Source organism: Zootoca vivipara, chromosome 4 (assembly GCF_963506605.1).
Source record: "Zootoca vivipara chromosome 4, rZooViv1.1, whole genome shotgun sequence".
NCBI classification, from domain to species: Eukaryota; Metazoa; Chordata; class Lepidosauria; order Squamata; family Lacertidae; genus Zootoca; species Zootoca vivipara.
In genome coordinates, this window is record NC_083279.1 from 93,792,839 (window position 1) to 93,813,055 (window position 20,217).

General features: G+C 48.0%; 2 protein-coding genes across 2 annotated transcripts in view; one reads left to right on the forward strand and one right to left on the reverse strand.

Annotated features, from left to right (window-relative positions):
* USP35 (ubiquitin specific peptidase 35) overlaps positions 1-3,028 on the reverse strand; it is a 39,644-nt gene extending 36,616 nt beyond the window's left edge. The window contains exon 1 of the mRNA XM_035115540.2: positions 2,841-3,028. The gene's annotated coding sequence lies outside the window, so the exon portion shown is untranslated. The remainder of the gene's footprint in view (positions 1-2,840) is intronic.
* Positions 3,029-3,300: 272 nt separating this feature from the next.
* On the forward strand, positions 3,301-17,918 carry KCTD21 (potassium channel tetramerization domain containing 21). The gene is made up of 2 exons (XM_035115927.2): positions 3,301-3,439; positions 12,870-17,918. The coding sequence occupies exon 2, from the start codon at positions 12,899-12,901 to the stop codon at positions 13,679-13,681; it is 783 nt and encodes a 260-aa protein (XP_034971818.1). The 5' UTR covers positions 3,301-3,439; positions 12,870-12,898; the 3' UTR covers positions 13,682-17,918.
* The last annotated feature ends 2,299 nt before the right edge of the window (positions 17,919-20,217 follow it).

Here is a 20,217-nt window from a genome sequence, read left to right on the forward strand (position 1 = left end):
GTTTAGGGAAATGTTTAATGTTTGGTGTTTTATGATGCTTTTATATTTGTTGGAGTAGCTGGGGCAACCCAGTCAGATGAACAGGATACAGATAGAAGAAAGAAGAAGAAGAAGAAGAAGAAGAAGAAGAAGAAGAAGAAGAAGAAGAAGAAGAAGAAGAAGAGGAGGAGGAGGAGGAGGAGGAGGAGGAGGAGGAGGAGGAGGAGGAAGTTAAGTCCCACAGTGGTGGGCTTTTCCCTCCCAAGCAAGTCTACATATGATCACAAGTTTTTATTACTACCATTTCTGAATAATCCATTTGCTTTGCCTCACAAAACCATCCTTTTCTTTCATCAAACAGACCTGGAAGAAATCTCTCGTGATTTCTGTCTGCGGATTCCACAAACACAAGAAATGAAAAGGAGTCAATATGGGTACACTTGCACAATTTGAAATGAATGGGTTTTATACCATAATTATATGACACTTCTGGCGAAGAGAAAGTGTGTATCATAAAAAAGAGGGTGAGTATTTTGTTCAGTATAAAGCTGAGTACCAGATCTCAGAAATACCGTAACTGTCATGGTGAATCAGGTCAAAGTGCTACCGCTCCCAGATTTATGTCTTCGGCAGTGTGCAGCCAAATGACTCAGAGAAGCCTACAAGTCAGGTATAATGAAAATGGCCAGTCCCTCTTTCTTTCTTTCTTTCTTTCTTTCTTTCTTTCTCTCTCTCTCTCTCTCTCTCTCTCTCTCTCTCTCTGCTTGTGCCCAGTAATGACAGGTATACTGATGCCCCTATTTACAGAAACACAATTTTAGTTAACATCGCCAATAGTCAATGGCAGACCTAGCCTTCATGAAAGTGCCCAAGTCATCTGTAATAACAGCCATAACAACTATGCCAAGACAGTCAATAAGTTCCAAGTGTGGTGGCTTCTTTTCATTGGCTTACACACTCATCTTCCCGAACCTGGTGTTCTCCAGATGTTTGGGACAGCAGCTCCAACCTGGAGGACACCCAGTGTACTTAAGAACAGTGGCATAGCGTGGGTTGCTGGTGCGTGGGGCAGGCAAGAGTCCGATGGCACCAGAAGGTACCCCACCCCCTGAGCCAAGCCCTTGGTGGGAGACTCCTCCTGACACCCACGAAGAAGAATGCCGGGCCAGGCTGCCCTGGGGTTGCCCGCTGTGGGCTTGGGTAGAGCAGGGATCCCCCAAAAGCCGGCGCCTGTGTGGGGCACCTGGTTGCACCCCCTCATAATTTTGCACCCAGGGCCATAGCCCCCAGGACCTCCCCCCTTCCCTACACTACGCCACTGCTTAAGAATCAGACCAATGGCCCACCTAGTCCAGCACCCTCACAGGAGACTTTACTTACAGGTGGTGTTTGTACAGTGGTTAGTATCCCAGAGAGCCCTGGGTTCAAATCCCCACTCTTGTCACATAGCTCATTGAGGGACCTTGCGCCAATCTCTCTCTCTCTGCCCAAGCAACCCACGGGATTATTGCAAGGATAAAGCATACAAGTGCACATCTATTTATTATTGCATTACCATCCTGCCTTTCCTCCAAGGCGACAGGCACTCCCCAGTTCACAACAACCCTGCGAGGTAGGTTAGGCAGTGACTGGCCCAAGGTCACACTCAGTGAGCTTCAAGGCTGCGTGGGGATTTGAACCCCTGTCTCCTAGGCCCTAGTCTGACACTCTAACCACTACACCGGGCTGGAGAACCTTTCACAACACTTTGCGCTCCTTAAAGAAATGACAGAATGTAACAAATAAATGCATGTGTTTACTGCACCACAACTGCACTTCTCTGATGGCGCTAATTCTGCAGCAGTTCTTATTACAGAAGTATGTGGTGGTGACAGGATGGAGAGCGCATAAATTTCAGTCTGAGTTAGCAACGAGGCATTCCCCCTGGACTTCTTCTTGCATCATGCCAATAAGCCTGACAACTTTTTTAGTTTTTGCCAAGGGTTTGTTCTGCTGCAAGAACATCCCTCCATCTTTCTACACTTGCTATTCCCTTCGCAGACTCACCTGTCTCGCCAAAACCTGACCATACAGTTACAGTACTTAGTTCACAAGAGGATGGCAGCCCCAGGGAATAGAACAAGTGACCGGAACAAAAAAAATCAAGTTGAATCAATAACCGGTGCTCCAAAATCAGTTCCCAAAACCACATCTCGGCCTTGAAAGAGATGAGGTTCCTGCATTGCAGGGCGCTGGGATTTGATGACCCTCTGGGTCCCTTCCGACTCTACGATTCTAAGTCATCCTCCAGGGGGGGAAAGAGCAGCACTGAGCATGTGCAGAGTGCATCTTAAGCAGCTAGAAGACAACATAGGAAGAGCGCAGCTGCATTAACCCAAAGATCAATGGTCACTTTCCCTGCCACACCCCTCCGGAAAGACCACAAAGTGGAGGCAACAGGGCAATTGCCCTCTTCTGTCATTTGCCACCCAGCATCAAGCACTCAGAGGTATACTGCCGCTAAACATGGAGGCTCTGCGCTGCTAGCACAGCCGCATCTAACCTCCATGAATTCAGCTGTGAGCACAGGGTTGGTCTAGATGACCCGTCGGGTCCCTTTCCAACTCTACGACGCTACGAACTTGGAAGAGGGGTCAAAAAGAGGTGTTTGCACTGAGATTCTGAGCCGAGGAAGCTCCCCAAACCCAAAGGACCGAATGGGGCCACCCTACACCCATTTACCTGGGAGCAATTTCCCCTCCCGCTTGCAAAACCCAGCGGCGTTTCCTCGCCGAGGAACCTTCCGCACTGCACGCGCGCGTTACCATTGCGCAAAACGGGGAGCCGCGGGGAGGCAAGCAAGCAAGCGGCCGTACACTTACTTCTCTCTCCAGGTGCAGAAGACGCCTTTGCAAATAATAATAATGATAATGATAATAGCCACGCCCCACTTTTCCTCCAGTGCCCCGCTTGCAAAAAAACAAAACAAAACCCAGACCTGGTGGTGCAGAGGAAAAGCGCCAGGAGCTGCTTGCTGCAGCCGGCGCTCATCACCAGGGAACCACCTCCGGCTGCTTTAGGAGATGGGCTCGCTCTGTGGGTTTGTGTTTTTTTTAAAACCCTCCCTCCCCCCCTCCCCGAGTCACAATTCCAGGGCTGCGTCCCCTTTAACACCAGCTGATCGCCGGCCGCCTTTGCCCCGCAGCCGCCTGGGAATTGTAGTCCCGTCCCCGACCCGCGGCGCTGGCACCGGAGGCGCCCAGGAAATACAGTTCCCACGGAGCATTGCGGCCGGCTAGGGCTGCTTCCCTTCGTCTCCTAGGCAGGGCATATCCACTTCTCTCTCTTTGCCTCCCCCCACTCCCCAGTCCACCCAGGCTTTCCCATCGGTTTTTTTCCTTCTCTTTCTCTTTCTCTCTCCCCTTCCCCACCCCCCAGAAGCATCTGCGACAGGGGTCCAAGCAGGTTGGCAGCGCGACAGGTAAGTGATGCGAAGGAGCCAGGTGCGCAAAAGGGGGCAGAGGATGCTGGGGGGAAGCCCTCCTATGAATGGGATGTTGGCTGATCCCAGGAGAGATCAACAGGGGGATCCCAAAGGCTGGGCCCCTCAGAGGAATGCCTTTGGTTCAAGGTGCACCTTGAATGGGTTTTGTTTGTTTGTTTGTTTAGGGAGGGGGGGGGCTTTTAAAACCTAACTTTCTAACATTTCTAACGAAAACTGTCGGAAAGTTCCTCTGCCGCTAGGGAAGGGAGAGTTACATCTGTTGAGTTTCCGCCTGTCAGGAAGTTAAAGGTGACTGGTAGAAGACATGTGCCAGGTCCTTTTCCGGTTTGACATTGTCCTTCCACTATGGTACCCAAAGGTGCTCCCAAGCCGACCATTTATACACGCTTACATAAATTGTTGATATCAAGGCAACGTGTCCGTATCTAAACGTCTTCCAACATTATGTACAAGCTTGTAAACTGCTCATTTCTTAAATGTTACAGAGCAACAAGGTCCCTACACAAGTAAAAGGTATATTCATATTATTTCCCCCACCATAAGTTATCTTACAATAGTCAATAAAAGGACCCAGCTCTATTCCAAAGTCTGCTGTCATCCCATAATCTTACAACCTCATTGTTTTTTAGTCTTTGTGCTGTCTGATCATTTTTTTATTCAATCTCTGCATGCAAATGCCTTTACTTTTCTCCAGCTCCAGTTATTGAGATCATAGAATCATAGAGTTGGAAGAGACCACAAGGGCCATCCAGTCCAACCCCCTGCCAAGCAGGAAACACCATCAAAGCATTCCTGACTGATGGCTGTCAAGCCTCGGCTTAAAGACCTCCAAAGAAGGAGACTCCACCACACTCCTTGGCAGCAAATTCCACTGTCAAACAGCTCTTACTGTCAGGAAGTTCTTCCTAATGTTTAGGTCAGGCATCCCTAAACTTTGGCCCTCCAGATGTTTTGGACTACAGTTCCCATCATCCCTGACCACTGGTCCTGTTAGCTAGGGATCATGGGAGTTGTAGGCCAAAACATCTGGAGGGCCGCAGTTTGGGGATGCCTGGTTTAGGTGGAATCTTTTTTCTTGTAGCTTGAATCCATTGCTCCGTGTCCGCTTCTCTGGAGCAGCAGAAAACAACCTTTCACCCCCTTCCATATGACATCCTTTTATATATTTGAACATTGTTTAGATGTGTGTTTGCACAGAGACATAAAAATATACCCTTTTATAACCTAGACACTTTTCTTTCTTTTTTTACTCATTCTAGGGAGTTGTGATACTCCAGTGGCTAGAGAGATGGCCTTGGAAGTTCGAAATACAATGTTATGCCACAGCTTTAGCTGTGAAGGTGACCGGGGGCTCTGGGGTCAGGTCACTATTTTTCTGCCTAACCTACCTCGCAAAGTTGTTGTTGTATGCAAATGCCATCCGCTTTGGAGGAGGGGCAGGCAGGCCATGAATGAGACATAAATAAACCCTCTGCAGTAGGCTGTATTATTTCTGTTTTGGAGAACGGAAACTGTGATTTAAAATTGCCCAGAGCCTCTCAGCAAACTCAGGTCTCTCACTCTGCTCCCACCATCCTAACTCTAGGGAGAGACGGCAGCTCATTTGTAGAACATCTGTCTCACATGCAAAAGGCCCCAGGTATCTCCTGTTTTAAAAAAGTAATTGGATAACAGGTAATGTGAAAGAACCTTTTCACACATACTACTGTCAAGTCAGATGTCCCCCCATCTTATATTTGTGCAGCTGGTTACTCCTGCCTAAGTTTAGAACAGGCACCCCCCAACCTTCGGCCCTCCAGATGTTTTGGACTCCAGATGTTTTGTTACTTTGCTTTGGCCCAGTTCACCAATCTTTTCAGGGCATCTTGAATTCAAATTCTGTCTTCTGCGATGTCATCTGCCAATTGGATGAGCATCCCCTCAATTCCTGTTTCCATGTCATTTATAAAGACGTTGAACAATAACAGGCCCAGGACAGAACGCTGCAGCACCCCATTTGTCACCTTTTTTCCAGGATGATATGAGCAGGGCTGGTGCGTCCATTAAGGCAAACTAGGCATCTGCCTAGGGCGCCAAAATTGAGGGGGCACTGGCCAGCCTGCCCCCCCCCGCCCCCCTGGTGCTGCCTGGGCCTGCCTCCTCCGCGCCCTCAGCTGTTGAGCGGCTTCAATTATCTGTTCTAGAACTTTTCCTGGTATCGACATCAAGCTGATCTGTCGCTAGTTATCAGGATCAACACTGGCCTATCTCTAGTCTCTAGTCTGCAGAAACCTCACCTGTTCTCCAAGAATTCTCAAAGATTGTAAACAGAGGCTCTGAGATTATATCTGCAAGTAGGTTCTCTGTCTTCTCCATGCAGAGAACCTACTGCTTGCTTGGAGGTCCTCTGTATGGGGACCTCTTCTTCCTCTTGCTTCGAACATATCTGAAGAAACCTTATTACTCTATTATTATTATTAACCTTTTTTGAACGTCTGAGCTCATTCTGAGCTTTATCCCGCCTGACCTTCTCCCTGCAATGGTTTGCTGTTTACATAGTAGTACAATGAAGTGATAAATGCACTTCTGTGAGGAGGGAGTTTCATAGTTTAGGGGCTGCCACAGAGAAGACCCTGTCCCTTGCTACACCCACTACCACCACCTCGATATTGCAAGGGCAGCAGAATTACCAAGAGGATTCTCTGCAGATCTTAACACACAAGAGGATCTCATAGAATCATAGAATCATAGAGTTGGAAGAGACCACAAGGGCCATCCAGTCCAACCCCCTGCCAAGCAGGAAACACCATCAAAGCATTCCTGACAGATGGCTGTCAAGCCTCGGCTTAAAGACCTCCAAAGAAGGAGACTCCACCACACTCCTTGGTAGCAAATTCCACTGCCGAACAGCTCTTACTGTCAGGAAGTTCTTGTAGGGAAGGAGGAGGCCTTTCAGATATTTGAGGCTTGTTGTTTAGAACTTTTAAACACTAATGTGATACTGCCAAGTTACATGTAACCGGTGAGAGTAAGGATGGTGTGTCTGAGACAATGAAGTGATGTTCCTAGTCAGAGTAGGAAATAGTAGCTAATGGGCAGATAGTCTGACAACTTCTTCTATTTTAGGGAGAAAGAGGGATGCTATACTTTCTGGCAGATCTGTTTCGATCAGGGCCGTCGACATGACTTTTGTCTGCTGGGTCCACATTAGAATTTCTTCTAAATGCAAAGTAGTTGAAAGCCAAGATAATCGCAAGACCTTGAGCTGCACGCAAAGCCTTTTGCATGACCTCAGCTCCTTGGAAAGATGAATGTAGCTAGACCAAGCTTGTTAGAGGCAAGGTAAAATTAAATTAAGGTTGCCACGATCTCTGCACTTAATTGAGAGTAAGCTTGGCTGAATTCACGGAAACTTCCTTCTGAGCAATCCTGATTGGGATCGGGCCAGGGGGCAGACTCTGATGGCTGAACCAGTTTTCTAGTTTTTGTGTCTGAGGGCAGACGGCAAGCCAGAATTGGTAAATCATCTGTTAATACACAGCTAGTTCCTTTTATCTAAGAGCACCAACCTGGATTACCTATGATCTTATCTTTAAAGGTAGGACTGGTTTTAAGGGATTAAAGGTACATATAACGAAGTGGAGAGATGGGGCCAAAAATACCAGACAGGACATGTGCAAATTTACCTTGATTAGCTGTGCCTTGCCTTATGATACAGCCCTGAAGATAAACATGGAGATATTTTGGAAGGAAGGGTTTTTTTTTAGGGTGGGTTTTAAATTGTGGTTGAGGCCACGGTGGCCTTAATGTTGCTTGTGTATTTACATATCTAACCCTCTCTTGTACACCCCAGGGCTCAGGGGAACTTATATCAACGTCTGCAGTTGTTTTTGCTTGCAGCGCAGCTCAGTTTTGAAACCTTTGAAGGCAGGGTGGCACTTCCGTAACAAGGCTTTTGCCCATTTGACATCCTCCAGGTGTCTTGGACTCCAACTACAGCTCCCATCAGCACCAGACACCATGGCCAGGGATGCTGGGAGTAAGTCCAGCAATACCTGGAGAGCCACAGGTTACTCACCTGGTCTGCACTGACTGACAACAACTCCAGGGATTTCAGAACAGAAGAATATACCGTGTTTCTCATATTATAAGACATGTCTTATATTTATTTTTTCCTCAAAAAAACACACTATGGCTTATTTTCAAGGGATGTCTTATTTTTTTCCTCCTCCTCCTGCCGCGGCCGGCATTGCTGCTGTGCCTATCACTATGGCTTATTTTCGGGGTATGTCTTATATTCCTTGAATGCTTAAAAATCCTGCTATGGCTTATTTTATGGGTATGTCTTAAAATATGAGAAACAGGGTACAGTCACACCTTGTTTTTCGAACAGCTAGTTCTCGAACGTTTTGGCTCCCGAACGCTGCAAACCCAGAAGTGAGTGTTCCGGTTTGTGAACTATTTTTGGAAGCCGAACATCCAATGCGGCTTCCGATTGGCTACAGGAGCTTCCTGCAGCCAATCAGAAGCTACGCTTTTGTTTCCAAATGTTTTGGAAGTTGAATGGACTCCCGGAACGGATTCCGTTCGACTTCCAAGGGACGACTGTAGAAAGAGTCTTCTGTATCCAGCCATTTGCCCTTACCCTCCAACATTTCTCTCATAAAAGTAGGGGTGTCTTCTTCTTCTTCTTCTTCTTCTTCTTCTTCTTCTTCTTCTTCTTCTTCTTCTTCTTCTTCTTCTTCTTCTTCTTCTTCTCCCCACCCATCTGACTTGGTTGCCCCAGCCACTCTGGGTGGCTTCCAACATATATAAAAACATACTAAAATGTTAAACTTCAGATAACTATATGCATCAAGCTACCCACTGCAACTCAACACAAGTCTCATTCCTTTGCACTGAGCTATGGCTCTTTCATAGGTGGGACCCAGGTGGCGCTGTGGGTTAAACCACAGAGCCCTAGGGCTTCCTGATCAGAAGGTTGGCGGTTCAAATCCCCGCGACGGGGTGAGCTCCTGTTGCTCGGTCCCAGCTCCTGCCCAACTAGCAGTTTGAAAGCACATCAAAGCGCAAGTAGATAAATAGGTACCACTCCGGCGGGAAGGTAAACGGCATTTCCATGTGCTGCTCTGGTTTGCCAGAAGCAGCTTTGTCATGCTGGCCACATGACCTGGAAGCTGTACACCGTCTCCCTCGGCCAATAACGCGAGATGAGCGCTGCAACCCCAGAGTCTGTCACGACTGGACCTAATGGTCAGGGGTCCCTTTACCTTTACCTTTATGGCTCTTTCATAGCCTTTCCTATGTAGACAGACACAAAATTGTCCCCCAAGTTAGCCGTCACTCCACAGAGAGGTGTATCCTTGCTGTAGCTAAAATACAGAACGGCTCTGGCCAGTTGTTTGACATTTTTTCAAGGTCAGTTAAGCCACTGCTTTGCCGATAGTTATTTTGAAAACAAAGGGGGTGGAATTTGTGCAGGAGCAAAAGTTCACCGGCGCAGCCACTTGTTTCAAAGCTGGGCCGTCAGGTTGGACCACAAGCATGGAGAAGGTCAAATATCCACATAGGACTCAAAGGTCCCTCACTGGCGACCTTTGACTCATGTGCACATCAACACTCTCCACCCAAGGGGCCAGTTTCCTACCTGCGATTCTGTTATCCTCCAGGTATTATCTAGGCCTTAAGTCAGGGATGGCTAAACTTCAGTATACCTGAAGGAGCGTCTCCACCCCCATCGTTTAACCCAAACACTGAGGTCCAGCTCAGAGGGCCTTCTGGCAGTTCCCTCACTGTGAAGATGTGAGGTTACAGGGAACCAGGCAGAGGGCCTTCTCGGTGATGGCGCCCACCCTGTGGAACGCCCTCCCACCAGATGTCAAGGAAAGAAACAACTATCTGACTTTTCGAAGACATCTGAAGACAGCTCTGTATTGTGAAGTTTTTAAATGTTTGACGTTTTATTACGTTTTTATATTTTGCTGGAAGCTGCCCAGAGTGGCTGGGAAAACCAGCCAGATGGGCGGGGTATAATTATTATTATTATTACAGTGGTACCACAGTTCTTGAACTTAATCCGTTCCGGGAGTCCGTTTGACTCTCGAAACTGTTTGAAAACCAAGGCGCGACTTCTGATTGGCTGCAGGAGCTTCCTGAACTCAAGTAGAAGCTGCATTGGACGTTCGGCTTCTGAAAAGCGTTTGCAAACTGGAACACTTATTTTCGGGTTTGGGGTGTTCAGGAGCTGTTTGGGAACCAAGGTTCCACTATATCTGCCTCTTAATTATGCACCTGCATAATGGCATTTTGTCCCCTTGGCAAAGGGCACCTATTATTTTGCGCTTCAGAGTTGCAACAACAACCAACTGAATTGTTGTTGATAAGTTTATAGTTGATACAACGAAGGGTTTTTATTATGATTTCTAATTTTCTTCGATGATCAATCTTACATATTTTTACATGCCCTTCCTCGCCACTTACCAGTAGATACTTTCCGTTGAGCGGTATACGCATTCTTCACATTGTTTTATTTATTTGTAATTTGTTCCATTTATTAATCGCTTCCTCTAAAATATTTAGAAGCCATTTAACAATACAGTAAAAGCATAAACAAAGCAAAAATCGGACCCAGCTTCCCATAAGAGGCATCTATCTGTTTGGTTACTGTGAGAACTGGATGGTTCTCAGGAATATATGGCTGGCCACTATTGGACTTAGGACACAGATTAGTTTTAAATGTGTTATACCACCGTGACACCAGATGGCGCTGTAGAGTTTGATCCTTCGCTAACGTGATTTCCCGTTATGAGCTTTGCAACGTGTTTTCCTGAAACGTTTTTTTAAATGTGTCTAGATCCAGCCTTAGAATGCAGACGGAAAACTTGTGCTCATCCAGCAAAACATTTCTTGCGTTTCTTATCCCTTGTGTTTCCCTTGGCACCCTAATTGGCTTACTCCCTCCAAGATCACTCTTTGCCCGAGTGGTCTTACCTCACGGATGGGTCGGTGAAATAGTCTTTCCAGCCTTAAATCTCACCTGACGCAGTGAATAAAGAGTCGTGGGGAAAGGCCCGTCCACGCAGCCAACTGTTATTCTTCTCTTCCATAACATGCAAGGATTCAGCACGCCGTGTCATAATGGAGTGAAGAGGGTCTGAAAGTTCTGACTCCTAACACACCTTTCCATAACCTGGTACAGTGGTACCTTGGTTCTCAAACTTAATTCGTTCCGGAAGTCCGTTCCAAAACCAAAGCGTTCCAAAACCAAGGCATGCTTTCCCATAGAAAGTAATGCAAAGTCATTCCAGACTTTTAAAAACCGTCCCTAATACAGCAATTCAACATGAATTTTACTAACAAGACCATTGATCCATAAAATGAAAGCAATAATCTATCTGCTGTACTATAAAATAAATATGTCAGTATTGTAGATGATAAAAATTAATTTTTTTTTTTGCCTTACCAGCACTGATGATAGTCATTGTTTGGATGGGGGGCTTTTATCAATTTCTGCAGTCACGCAATCAATCAGTCAGTAGCTGAACTGGGTTCCACACAGTCACAAAAACAGATTAACCGAAAAAGCCTCAAGAACAAAAACACAAAATACATAGCAAGAACAAAAGCACCAAACTTAATCCATTCCAGAACTTTGTTTGACTTCCAAAATGTTCAAAAACCAAGGCGCGGCTTCTGATTGGTGCAGCCGTCCCTGAAACAATAGCCGACAGCCGCATCGGACGTTCGGCTTTCGAAAACCGGAACACTTACTTCCTGGTTTGGGGCATTTGAGAACCAAAGCGTTTGAGAACCAAGGCCCCTAAGTAGGGTCCTCAGATTGTCGTTGTACTACAACAGCCATCAGCCCCAGCCAAGAAGGGGTAATGGGAGTTTCGTTAGCAAGTTTCTCTTTCTTTCTTCCCGACATGTATACCCCACAAGAGGAGCTCAAGGCGCCATACGTGGTTTTCATTCCTCTGTTTCATCCTCACAATAACCCTGTGAGGATTTGAACCCAGGTCTCCCAAGTCCTAGTGTGACTTTCTAACTATGCTGACTTTGTGCCAATTAATAAATTAGTAGACATTGTAAAGGTACCTTGTCTCCAAACGGTATATATCTGGCCTTGGCAGAAGACCTAGTGGTGGACTTGCGTGCAGCTTCTTGAATTCACAGCCCTGAGATTTGCAGCGGGGAAATTGTTGTTGACTTTGAGGCAAACTGGCATTCAGCACTGCTACTGCTGACCCATTACTACAGGTCTCCATTTTTCCCTGTACCCAAGAACTCATTCACACAGATTCATACCATCAGTTGATTTCCTCTTCACTGCGTTACTCAGAAGTTGGAAGCCTGGTGGTATCTGAAGGTGCAAAGTAGCTATGCTGAAAAGTGTTGTTTTCTGGAGTCATAGAAGTTCTACCTGTGGAAGTTTTGTTCCCACTTGCAAGCCTACCCTGAAAGCTGCAGTTACGATCTTGCACGTGGGAACCGAACACCTAGAAAGTGGGTCCTCAGGATGTTTGACAGACAGTGGAATGGTCTCCCTCGGGAGGTACTGGGCTTTCCTTCCTTGGGAGATTTTTAAGCAGAGGTTGGATGGGCCTCTGTCCTGAATGCTTTAGCTGAGATTCCTGCAGGTGACCCTCAGGGTCCCTTCCAACTCTATGATTCTATAATACAGCCTTCCAGGTGCTAGTACAGGTGTGCAAAGCCCTAATCAGCTTCCAAAAGAATAAGAAGAGTTTGGATTTGATATCCCGCTTTTTCACTACCCCAAGGAGTCTCAAAGCGGCTAACAACCTCCTTTCCCTTCCTCCCCCCACAACAAACACTCTGTGAGGTGAGTGAGGCTGAGAGACTTCAGAGAAGTGTGACTAGCCCAAGGTCACCCAGCAGCTGCATGTGGAGGAGCGGGGAAGCGAACCCAGTTCACCCAGATTACAAGTCCACTGCTCTTAACCACTACACCACACTGGCTCTCAAAAGATCATCTCACCCCCTTAGATACCCAACCAGTTATTGTGCTCTGCAGGAGAAGGCTTCCTGCTGATACTGTCAGAGACTGGCTAGAGACTGAGGAGTGGGGCCCTGGGGAAAAGGGGGTTAGAAGCTGAAGGAAGAAGGGATCTGGGGCAGCCCGTAACAGCCAGGAGACAAGAGTCAGGCAGGGTTGGAGAGTGAAGAGCAGGTCCAGGAGGACAAGAGGGATGGGTCCACCTGGTGGAGAGTCAAGTGCTTTCACACCTCCTCCTCCTCCTCATGTTCCTTCACCTCTCCTGCTCCACCAGAAGAGGACTGAAGAGGGAGGTAAATGGAAGAATTTTAATGCACTCAAGTTTCTCCCCCTCCAAAAAACAAAACAAAAATAAAACCATCCCTAAATGATGCATATGCTAATGTCTGATGCTCATTCCTTCCCGCCCAGATCTGCTCCTGACCTCCCTTCCTCCCACCATGTCAGAGCCTATAACGCTAAACGTTGGCGGGAAGCTGTACACAACATCGCTGTCCACCTTGACCAGCTTCCCAGACTCCATGCTGGGTGCCATGTTCAGCGGGAACCTGCCAACCAAGAGGGACAGCCAAGGCAACTGCTTCATTGACCGGGACGGCAAGGTTTTCCGCTACATCCTCAACTTCCTGAGGACCTCCCACCTGGACCTCCCAGAGGACTTCCAAGAAATGGGCCTGCTCCGCCGAGAAGCAGATTTTTACCAGGTCCAGCCGCTGATCGAGGCCCTGCAGGAGAAGGAGGTGGAGCTCTCGAGGGCAGAAAAGAATGCCATGCTCAACATCAGCTTGGACCAGAGGACTCAGACGGTTCACTTCACCGTCCGGGAAGCTCCCCAGATCTACAGCTTGTCCTCTTCCAACATGGAAGTGTTCAACGCTCACATCTTCAGCACCTCCAGTTTGTTCCTCAAGCTTCTGGGCTCCAAACTCTACTACTGTTTCAACGGCAACCTGTCCTCGATATCCAGTTACCTGCAGGATCCCTACCACGTGACCTTGGATTGGGTTGCCAGCGTGGAAGGGCTGCCAGAAGAGGAGTACACCCGCCAGAACTTAAAGAGGTTGTGGGTCCTCCCGGCCAAGAAGCAGATCAACAGTTTCCAGGTGTTTGTAGAGGAGGTACTGAAAATCGCCATGAGCGATGGCTTCTGCGTCGACTCCTCTCACCCGCACGCCTCGGATTTTATGAACAATAAAATTATCCGGCTAATACGGTACAAGTAGGTGGGGCCTCTCCCCCCTCCCCCGTTCCGCTACACATAGCAACGATCCGCTGAGGTTCGTGTCTGGACATGGGTTTCCCTTTTCGAGCCCGCTTCATGAATCATGCGCTAATAACCTGAATTAAGAAGCTAGTTTTCTGCTTAACGGACTAACCAGTGTGTGTCGAACCTCCAGATTAGGGATGTGTGACGGATTGGTTTGTGGGCCAGGTGGTAGGGGGGGACTGAGGAAGATCTCTGGTTCTGTGTCAACCAATTGCCCTTCGAAGAAGAAGAAGAAGAAAAAGAAGGGTTTGGATTTGATATCCCGCTTTATCACTATCCTAAGGAGTCTCAAAGTGGCTAACATTCTCCTTTCCCTTCCTCCCCCACAACAAACACTCTGTGAGGTGAGTGAGGCTGAGAGACTTCAGAGAAGTGTGACTAGCCCAAGGTCACCCAGCAGCTGCATGTGGAGGAGCGGAGACGTGAACCCGGTTCACCAGATTATGAGTCTACCGCTCTTAACCACTACACCACACTGGCTCTCACCACACTGGCTCTAAGACGTGTCATCAGGAAGGGACGAGTCCATTCTTGTAGGCACCAGCAATGACATCAGCACTGGGGGCCTGATGTACTGCCCTTGGATGCCCCCCTTGCATGTTCGATGCTATATTGTGCCTGGCAAGGAAGAGGCAGAAAGGGCGAGGGAGGGGGGAGGGGGGATGTTGATGGATAAATCTGTTTCCCAAACGGCACAATGCCAGAATGAAGCTATTCATCCCTGATCTGTTGGGGTTGACAGGGCAAAATAGCAATATTTAACTGTTTACACAGAGACTGGGAGTTGTGAAGAGATGCCACATTTTGTTTAACGACGGGTGACTCATTTTAACCTCTCTGCCTCATTTTTCCCACTGGGAAGAGACTTGTGCAATCTTAGCTTACTATAAAGGGCGGCCGAGAGGCTAAAGGCGGTTAAGGATGTCTGTGTTTGGGCAAGAGCTGGAGGATTCTGGGTGAGGGAGACTTTCTGACCCGAGGAGGACATGATAGCCATTGGAGTTGATTTCCTCCTGGGTCACATCATAACGTCTCTGGCACGCAGATATGAAATTGCCCAAGTTTCCCCAGTGCAGCAGTTGACCCTCCATGCTGTTGCTGTTTCCTTTAATGTGAATGACCAGTTGTAAGATTCAAACGATCTGAAGAGGCGGCCTCCGGGATATTTGGGGCTTTTGCCTGTGGTACAAAATGGAGCATGGATGGCTTCATGGTACTGTACTACATAGGCTAGTGGGGGATATCTGTCTCTACTAGCTGGCTGCTAGGTAGAAAGAAGGGCCTCTGCATGCAGAAGGCGCCTGGTTCAATCCCCAGCTTCTGCTGATAGGACTGGGAATATTCCCAACTGAAGTGCCGCTGCCGGTACGCGTGGATGATACAGCGCTAGGGAAACAAATGGTCCTGGTAAAACGTTGGCTTCCTATGACCCTGTTTGTTCCTAAGGAGAAAGGAAGCAACTGAAAACTGGCCTAGCATCTATATGGAGAGTGCTGCTAACAGGCACTTGACAAATGCAAGATCATAGAATTGTAGAGTTGGAAGGGACTGTGTGGGTCACCTAGACCAACCCCCAACCGTGGGGATCGAACCCATGACCCCGACATTAAGAGCTACATGGCTCAGGGCTGAGCTACCAGCTGAGCTACATGGCTTGGGGCCATTATATCTCCTTCTAGCCTTTCCAGAACCAGCCAGCAAAGAGAGCATTTTGCAGCTGGTTAAAGGTAAAGGTAAAGGGACCCCTGACCACTGGGTCCAGTCATGACCGACTCTGGGGTTGCGCGCTCATCTCGCATTATTGGCCGAGGGAGCCAGCGTATAGCTTCCAGGTCATGACAAAGCCACTTCTGGCGAACCAGAGCAGCACACGGAAACGCCGTTTACCTTCCCGCTGTAGCGGTTCCTATTTATCTACTTGCATTTTGATGTGCTTTCGAACTGCTAGGTTGGCAGGAGCTGGGACCGAGCAACGGGAGCTCACCCCATCACAGGGATTCGAACTGCTGACCTAGTGATCAGCAAGCCCTAGACTCTCTGGTTTAACCCACAGCGCCACCTGGGTCCCTTGCAGCTGGTTACCCCAGCACTAATAATAATAATAATAATAATAATAATAATAATAATAATAATAATAATTTATTACTTATACCCCGCCCATCTGAATGGGTTTCCCCAGCCACTCCGGGCAGCTCCCAACAAAATATTTAAAACACAATAAAACATCAAACATTAAAAACTTCCCTAAACAGGGCTGCCTTCAGATGTCTTCTAAAAGTCAGGCAGTTGTTTATTTCTCTTTGACATCTGATGGGAGGGCGCTCCACAAGGCAGGTGCCACTACCGAGAAGACCCTCTGCCTGGTTCCCTGTAACCTCAGTTCGCTTAGTGAGGGAACCACTAGAAGGCCCTCGGAGCTGGACCTCAGTGTCCAGGCAGAATGATGGGGGTGGAGACGCTCCTTCAGGTCTACTGGGTCGAGGCCGTTTAGGGCTTTAAAGATCAGCACCAACACTTTGAATTTTGCTCGGAAATGCACTGGGAGCCAATGTAGATCTTTCATGTGGTCTCGGTGGCCGCTCCCAGTCACCAGTCTAGCTGCCGCCTTCTGGATTAGTTGTAGTTTCTGGGTCACCTTCAAAGGTAGCCCCACGTAGAGCGCATTACAGTAGTCAGATTGAGAAGGGGTGTTGGACACGGGCGGACATGGATTCTCAGAGCAAAAAGAAAAAAGCATGAAGGGTCCTAGGTTTAGATCAGGCCTGCACAACTTGTGACCCCCTCACCCCCAAAGAGAACGTAGCTCACTAGCCACGCGCTTCATTTGGAGTTGATTGCATTCCTGCATTGCAGGGGGTTGGACTGGATGACCGTTAGTGTCCCTTCCAACTTGGCAATTCTATTGCTGTATTTATTCGCTTGAGGCGGCAATCCCACTCCCACTTATCTGGGAGTGAGCCCACTGAACACAGCGGGGACTTAACTTCCGAATAAACGTGCGTAGGAGGGTGCTGTTAGGGGTTCACAGCCCATATTTTGCATAAGTCTCCGGAGGGCTTAACGAAAAAAATAATATATTGCATAAAAGAAAGCAGAAGAAGCAACAGATTGTTTTAAAGCCATAGTGACTAAAATGCACGAAAGCGATTAAGAAAAGCAGGTGTGTTTCTAGGGTTTCTAAGTCATCTCTCTCTAGGAAGGCATGCAACTGACGCCAACAGTGGTAGCCAATAATAGTAATAATAATAATTATTATTATTTATTATTTGTGCCCCACCCATCTTATTTGGTTGCCCCACAGCCACCCTGAGTGGCTTCCAACCACTCTGGGCGGCTTTCAGCATATATAAAAACCATTAATAATAATAGCATTGGACCCTACGCTTGTTGTCATCCCTGGCTATCAGCCATAATTGCTGGGGCTGATGAGAGTTGTAGTCCAACAGTGATCTTGGGTCCCCTGGCCTATGGTATAGCAGCAGAGTGGGCAGTCAGGATAGAGGGAGCTTGCCTCAGGACGGACCAAAGATGTCTCTAGGAAATGGGTTGCAATCATTGTAAAAAACATCTGACTTTTTTGTGCACAGAAACTAGCCCTGTAAAAATTCTTTTGAGATTTCAGTTCACCACCTCTTGGAAAGAATTCAGAGCCTGGTAGAAGGTGACTTTGAAATCTGCTTCATCAGGATGCCAAAGTGACCCTTTGAAAGGTGTCCTTAGATGTGGACACTCGATGCTCCGTGGGGGATTATTACGAATGGCGTTCAGTTCTGCAATAAATGCCAAACTCCATGACAGATCCTGCAAAGACATCTTATTGCAGAGTTACGGGGTCTTTGGGACTCTCTCCAAGCATATTGGGTTTAACAGATGTTTATAATAAATCTGCTTGTTAACTTTAGAAACACGCCTCTTGAGAATTCCGCATGTGTGTCTGGGCTTGGTTTATGACCGGTCGCAGTATCCCACAGGTAGTTATTGAATGACAAAAGTAGAAGATGAAGCATGACCCTTGTCCTCACCCCACCCCCAAGTTGCATGGCCATCATTGACCAAAAGGCTGATCAAATTTAAGAGCATTTTTCCAGACACACAAACTGGCATGGCAGCCCCTTACAGATAGATTGTGATTTTCTATGCATCAGGGGCAGGAAGCATTGTGATCATGTTGAAAAAGCATTGCCTTTCATTAAACTGACATCTAGGATAAAGGTAAAGGTAAAGGGCCCCCTGACCATCAGGTCCAGTCGTGTCCGACTCTGGGGTTGCGCGCTCATCTCGCATTATTGGCCGAGGGAGCCGGCGTATAGCTTCCAGGTCATGTGGCCAGCATGACAAAGCCGCTTCTGGCAAACCAGAGCAGCGCACGGAAACGCCGTTTACCTTCCCGCCGGAGCGGTCCCTATTTATCTACTTGCACTTTGATGTGCTTTCGAACTGCTAGGTGGGCAGGAGCTGGGACCGAGCAACAGGAGCTCACCCCGTTGCAGGGATTCGAACCGCCGACCTTCTGATCAGCAAGCCCTAGACCCTGTGGTTTAACCCACAGCGCCACCTGGGTCCGACATCTAGGATAGATGACTGTAATAAATTGTACATGGTAGTATGTCTTGTCTTTGGAGAGTCTCCAGAAAACTGAAGTTAATTCCGAATACAGTCCCTGCATCACTAACTGTAAACTGCGCTGTGATCTTTGGATGAAGGGTGGAATCAGACAATAGGACTATTATCTGGGCATAGGCAAACTTGGCCCTCCCAATGTTTGGGGGCTACAATTCCCATCATCCCTGACCACTGGTCCTGTTAGCTAGGGATGATGGGAGTTGTAGTCCAAAAACATCTGGAGGGCCGAGTTTGCCTATGCCTGCAATAGTCTCTGGGTACCAAAAAAACAAAGCGATGATTGGTTTTCAAGCCTCTAGGGCACAGGAACCTGTGGCCCTCGAGATATTGATGGGAGATCTCCAACTCCCATCTGCTTCAGGCAGATTGGCCCTTTAGTCAAAAATGAATTTTGGAGGTTTTACCATAGCTGCCAAGTCTCCCGTATTCCCCGGGAAATCCCCGTTTTTCCAGCTGTTCCTAGCTGAAAAAACGGATTTTTTTCTGTTTCCCCCCGGTTTATTCTGGTGCGGTGGCCATTTTGAAACTGGGCGGAGCATGCTCAGAAGTGACTTTTGATGCTGCTCTGCCCAGTTCCAAAATGGCTGCAGTGCGACTTCTGGCGCGGCGGCCATTTTGGAACTGGGCAAAGCAGCATCAAAAGTCACTTCTGAGCATGCTCCGCCCAGTTCCAAAATGGCGGCAGCGCTACTTCCGGCCTGCTACTTCCGGCCCGGTCCCTTATTTCTCGGACAGCAACTTGGCATGTATGGGTTGTGTTGTGTATTGAGTCAAAGGATTTTATCTCTGTATTATTATTGTCTGTATTTGCATTAGGATAAAGTAACTGCCTTTTGGTTCCAGAGGGTACAGCTACTATTGGTTCATTTAAGCTGCTGTATTTGGATCCTCTGTCTTATTGGTTCCCTCCAAAAGGCAGCACTGTGATTGCCTGATATTGTTCCCTCCAAAATGTATCCCTTTCTAGCTAGTTCCCTGTCCCTATAAATGTAGCCTTCCTGCCCTCACAGTCAGTCTTGTTCACTTTAATAAAGAGCTGTTACTAGAGAACTGTCTCCAGCATGTTTTGTCAAGAGAGCTGAAATCACAAACCCCACGTCACAACAACTGGCGACGAGGATGGGATCCGGAATGCTGAGGAGCGGTTAAACACAACCCTGCCTCAGAGTCCGGATTGCAGCTGAGAACAAGACTCACTGGCCAGCTGAGAAGACGACCCTGCCCGCTAGGACAATGGAGAGTCCAAGAGTATTGGAGCCCTTCCAGCCATCAGAGCCTCACACCTGGGAAGACTACGTCGAACGCTTCGAGTTCTTCGCGGTGGCTCAAGGGATCACCGATGCCAGCAAAAGAAGGGCCACATTCCTGAGCTACTGTGGGCCCGAGACCTTCAAGCTAGCCAAGGCATTACTTGCTCCAGCGAAGCTGAGTGAGACATCTCTCCAAGATATTCTTGCCTGCCTAACAAGCCACTTGGCGCCTACTGAGACCAAGATGGCCCGGCGGATGGAGTTCCATAAGAGGCAGCAGCATGCTGGGGAGTCTGTATCCGCATTTCTGGCTGAACTCCGGAAGCTCGCTCAGCACTGCGGCTTCCAAAATCTGGAAGAGACTCTCCTGGATCGGTTTATTGGTGGTCTGAGCAGCAAGAAAGCCAGAAGACGCATCGTGGCTAAAGAAGAGGTTACCCTTGCATCAGCCTTGAAGGAGGCCACCGCCACGGAGAATTATGAAAGAGAGGAGCTTGATGCCAGTCGCAAGGCCACTAAGCCACAGATAGAAGTTGCGCATGCCATGGACGAGCTAGAGGCTACTCCGAGCCAGAGCCCAGTCCGTGGGGTCGAGTTGGTGCGTCAGGCCTGCACAGTG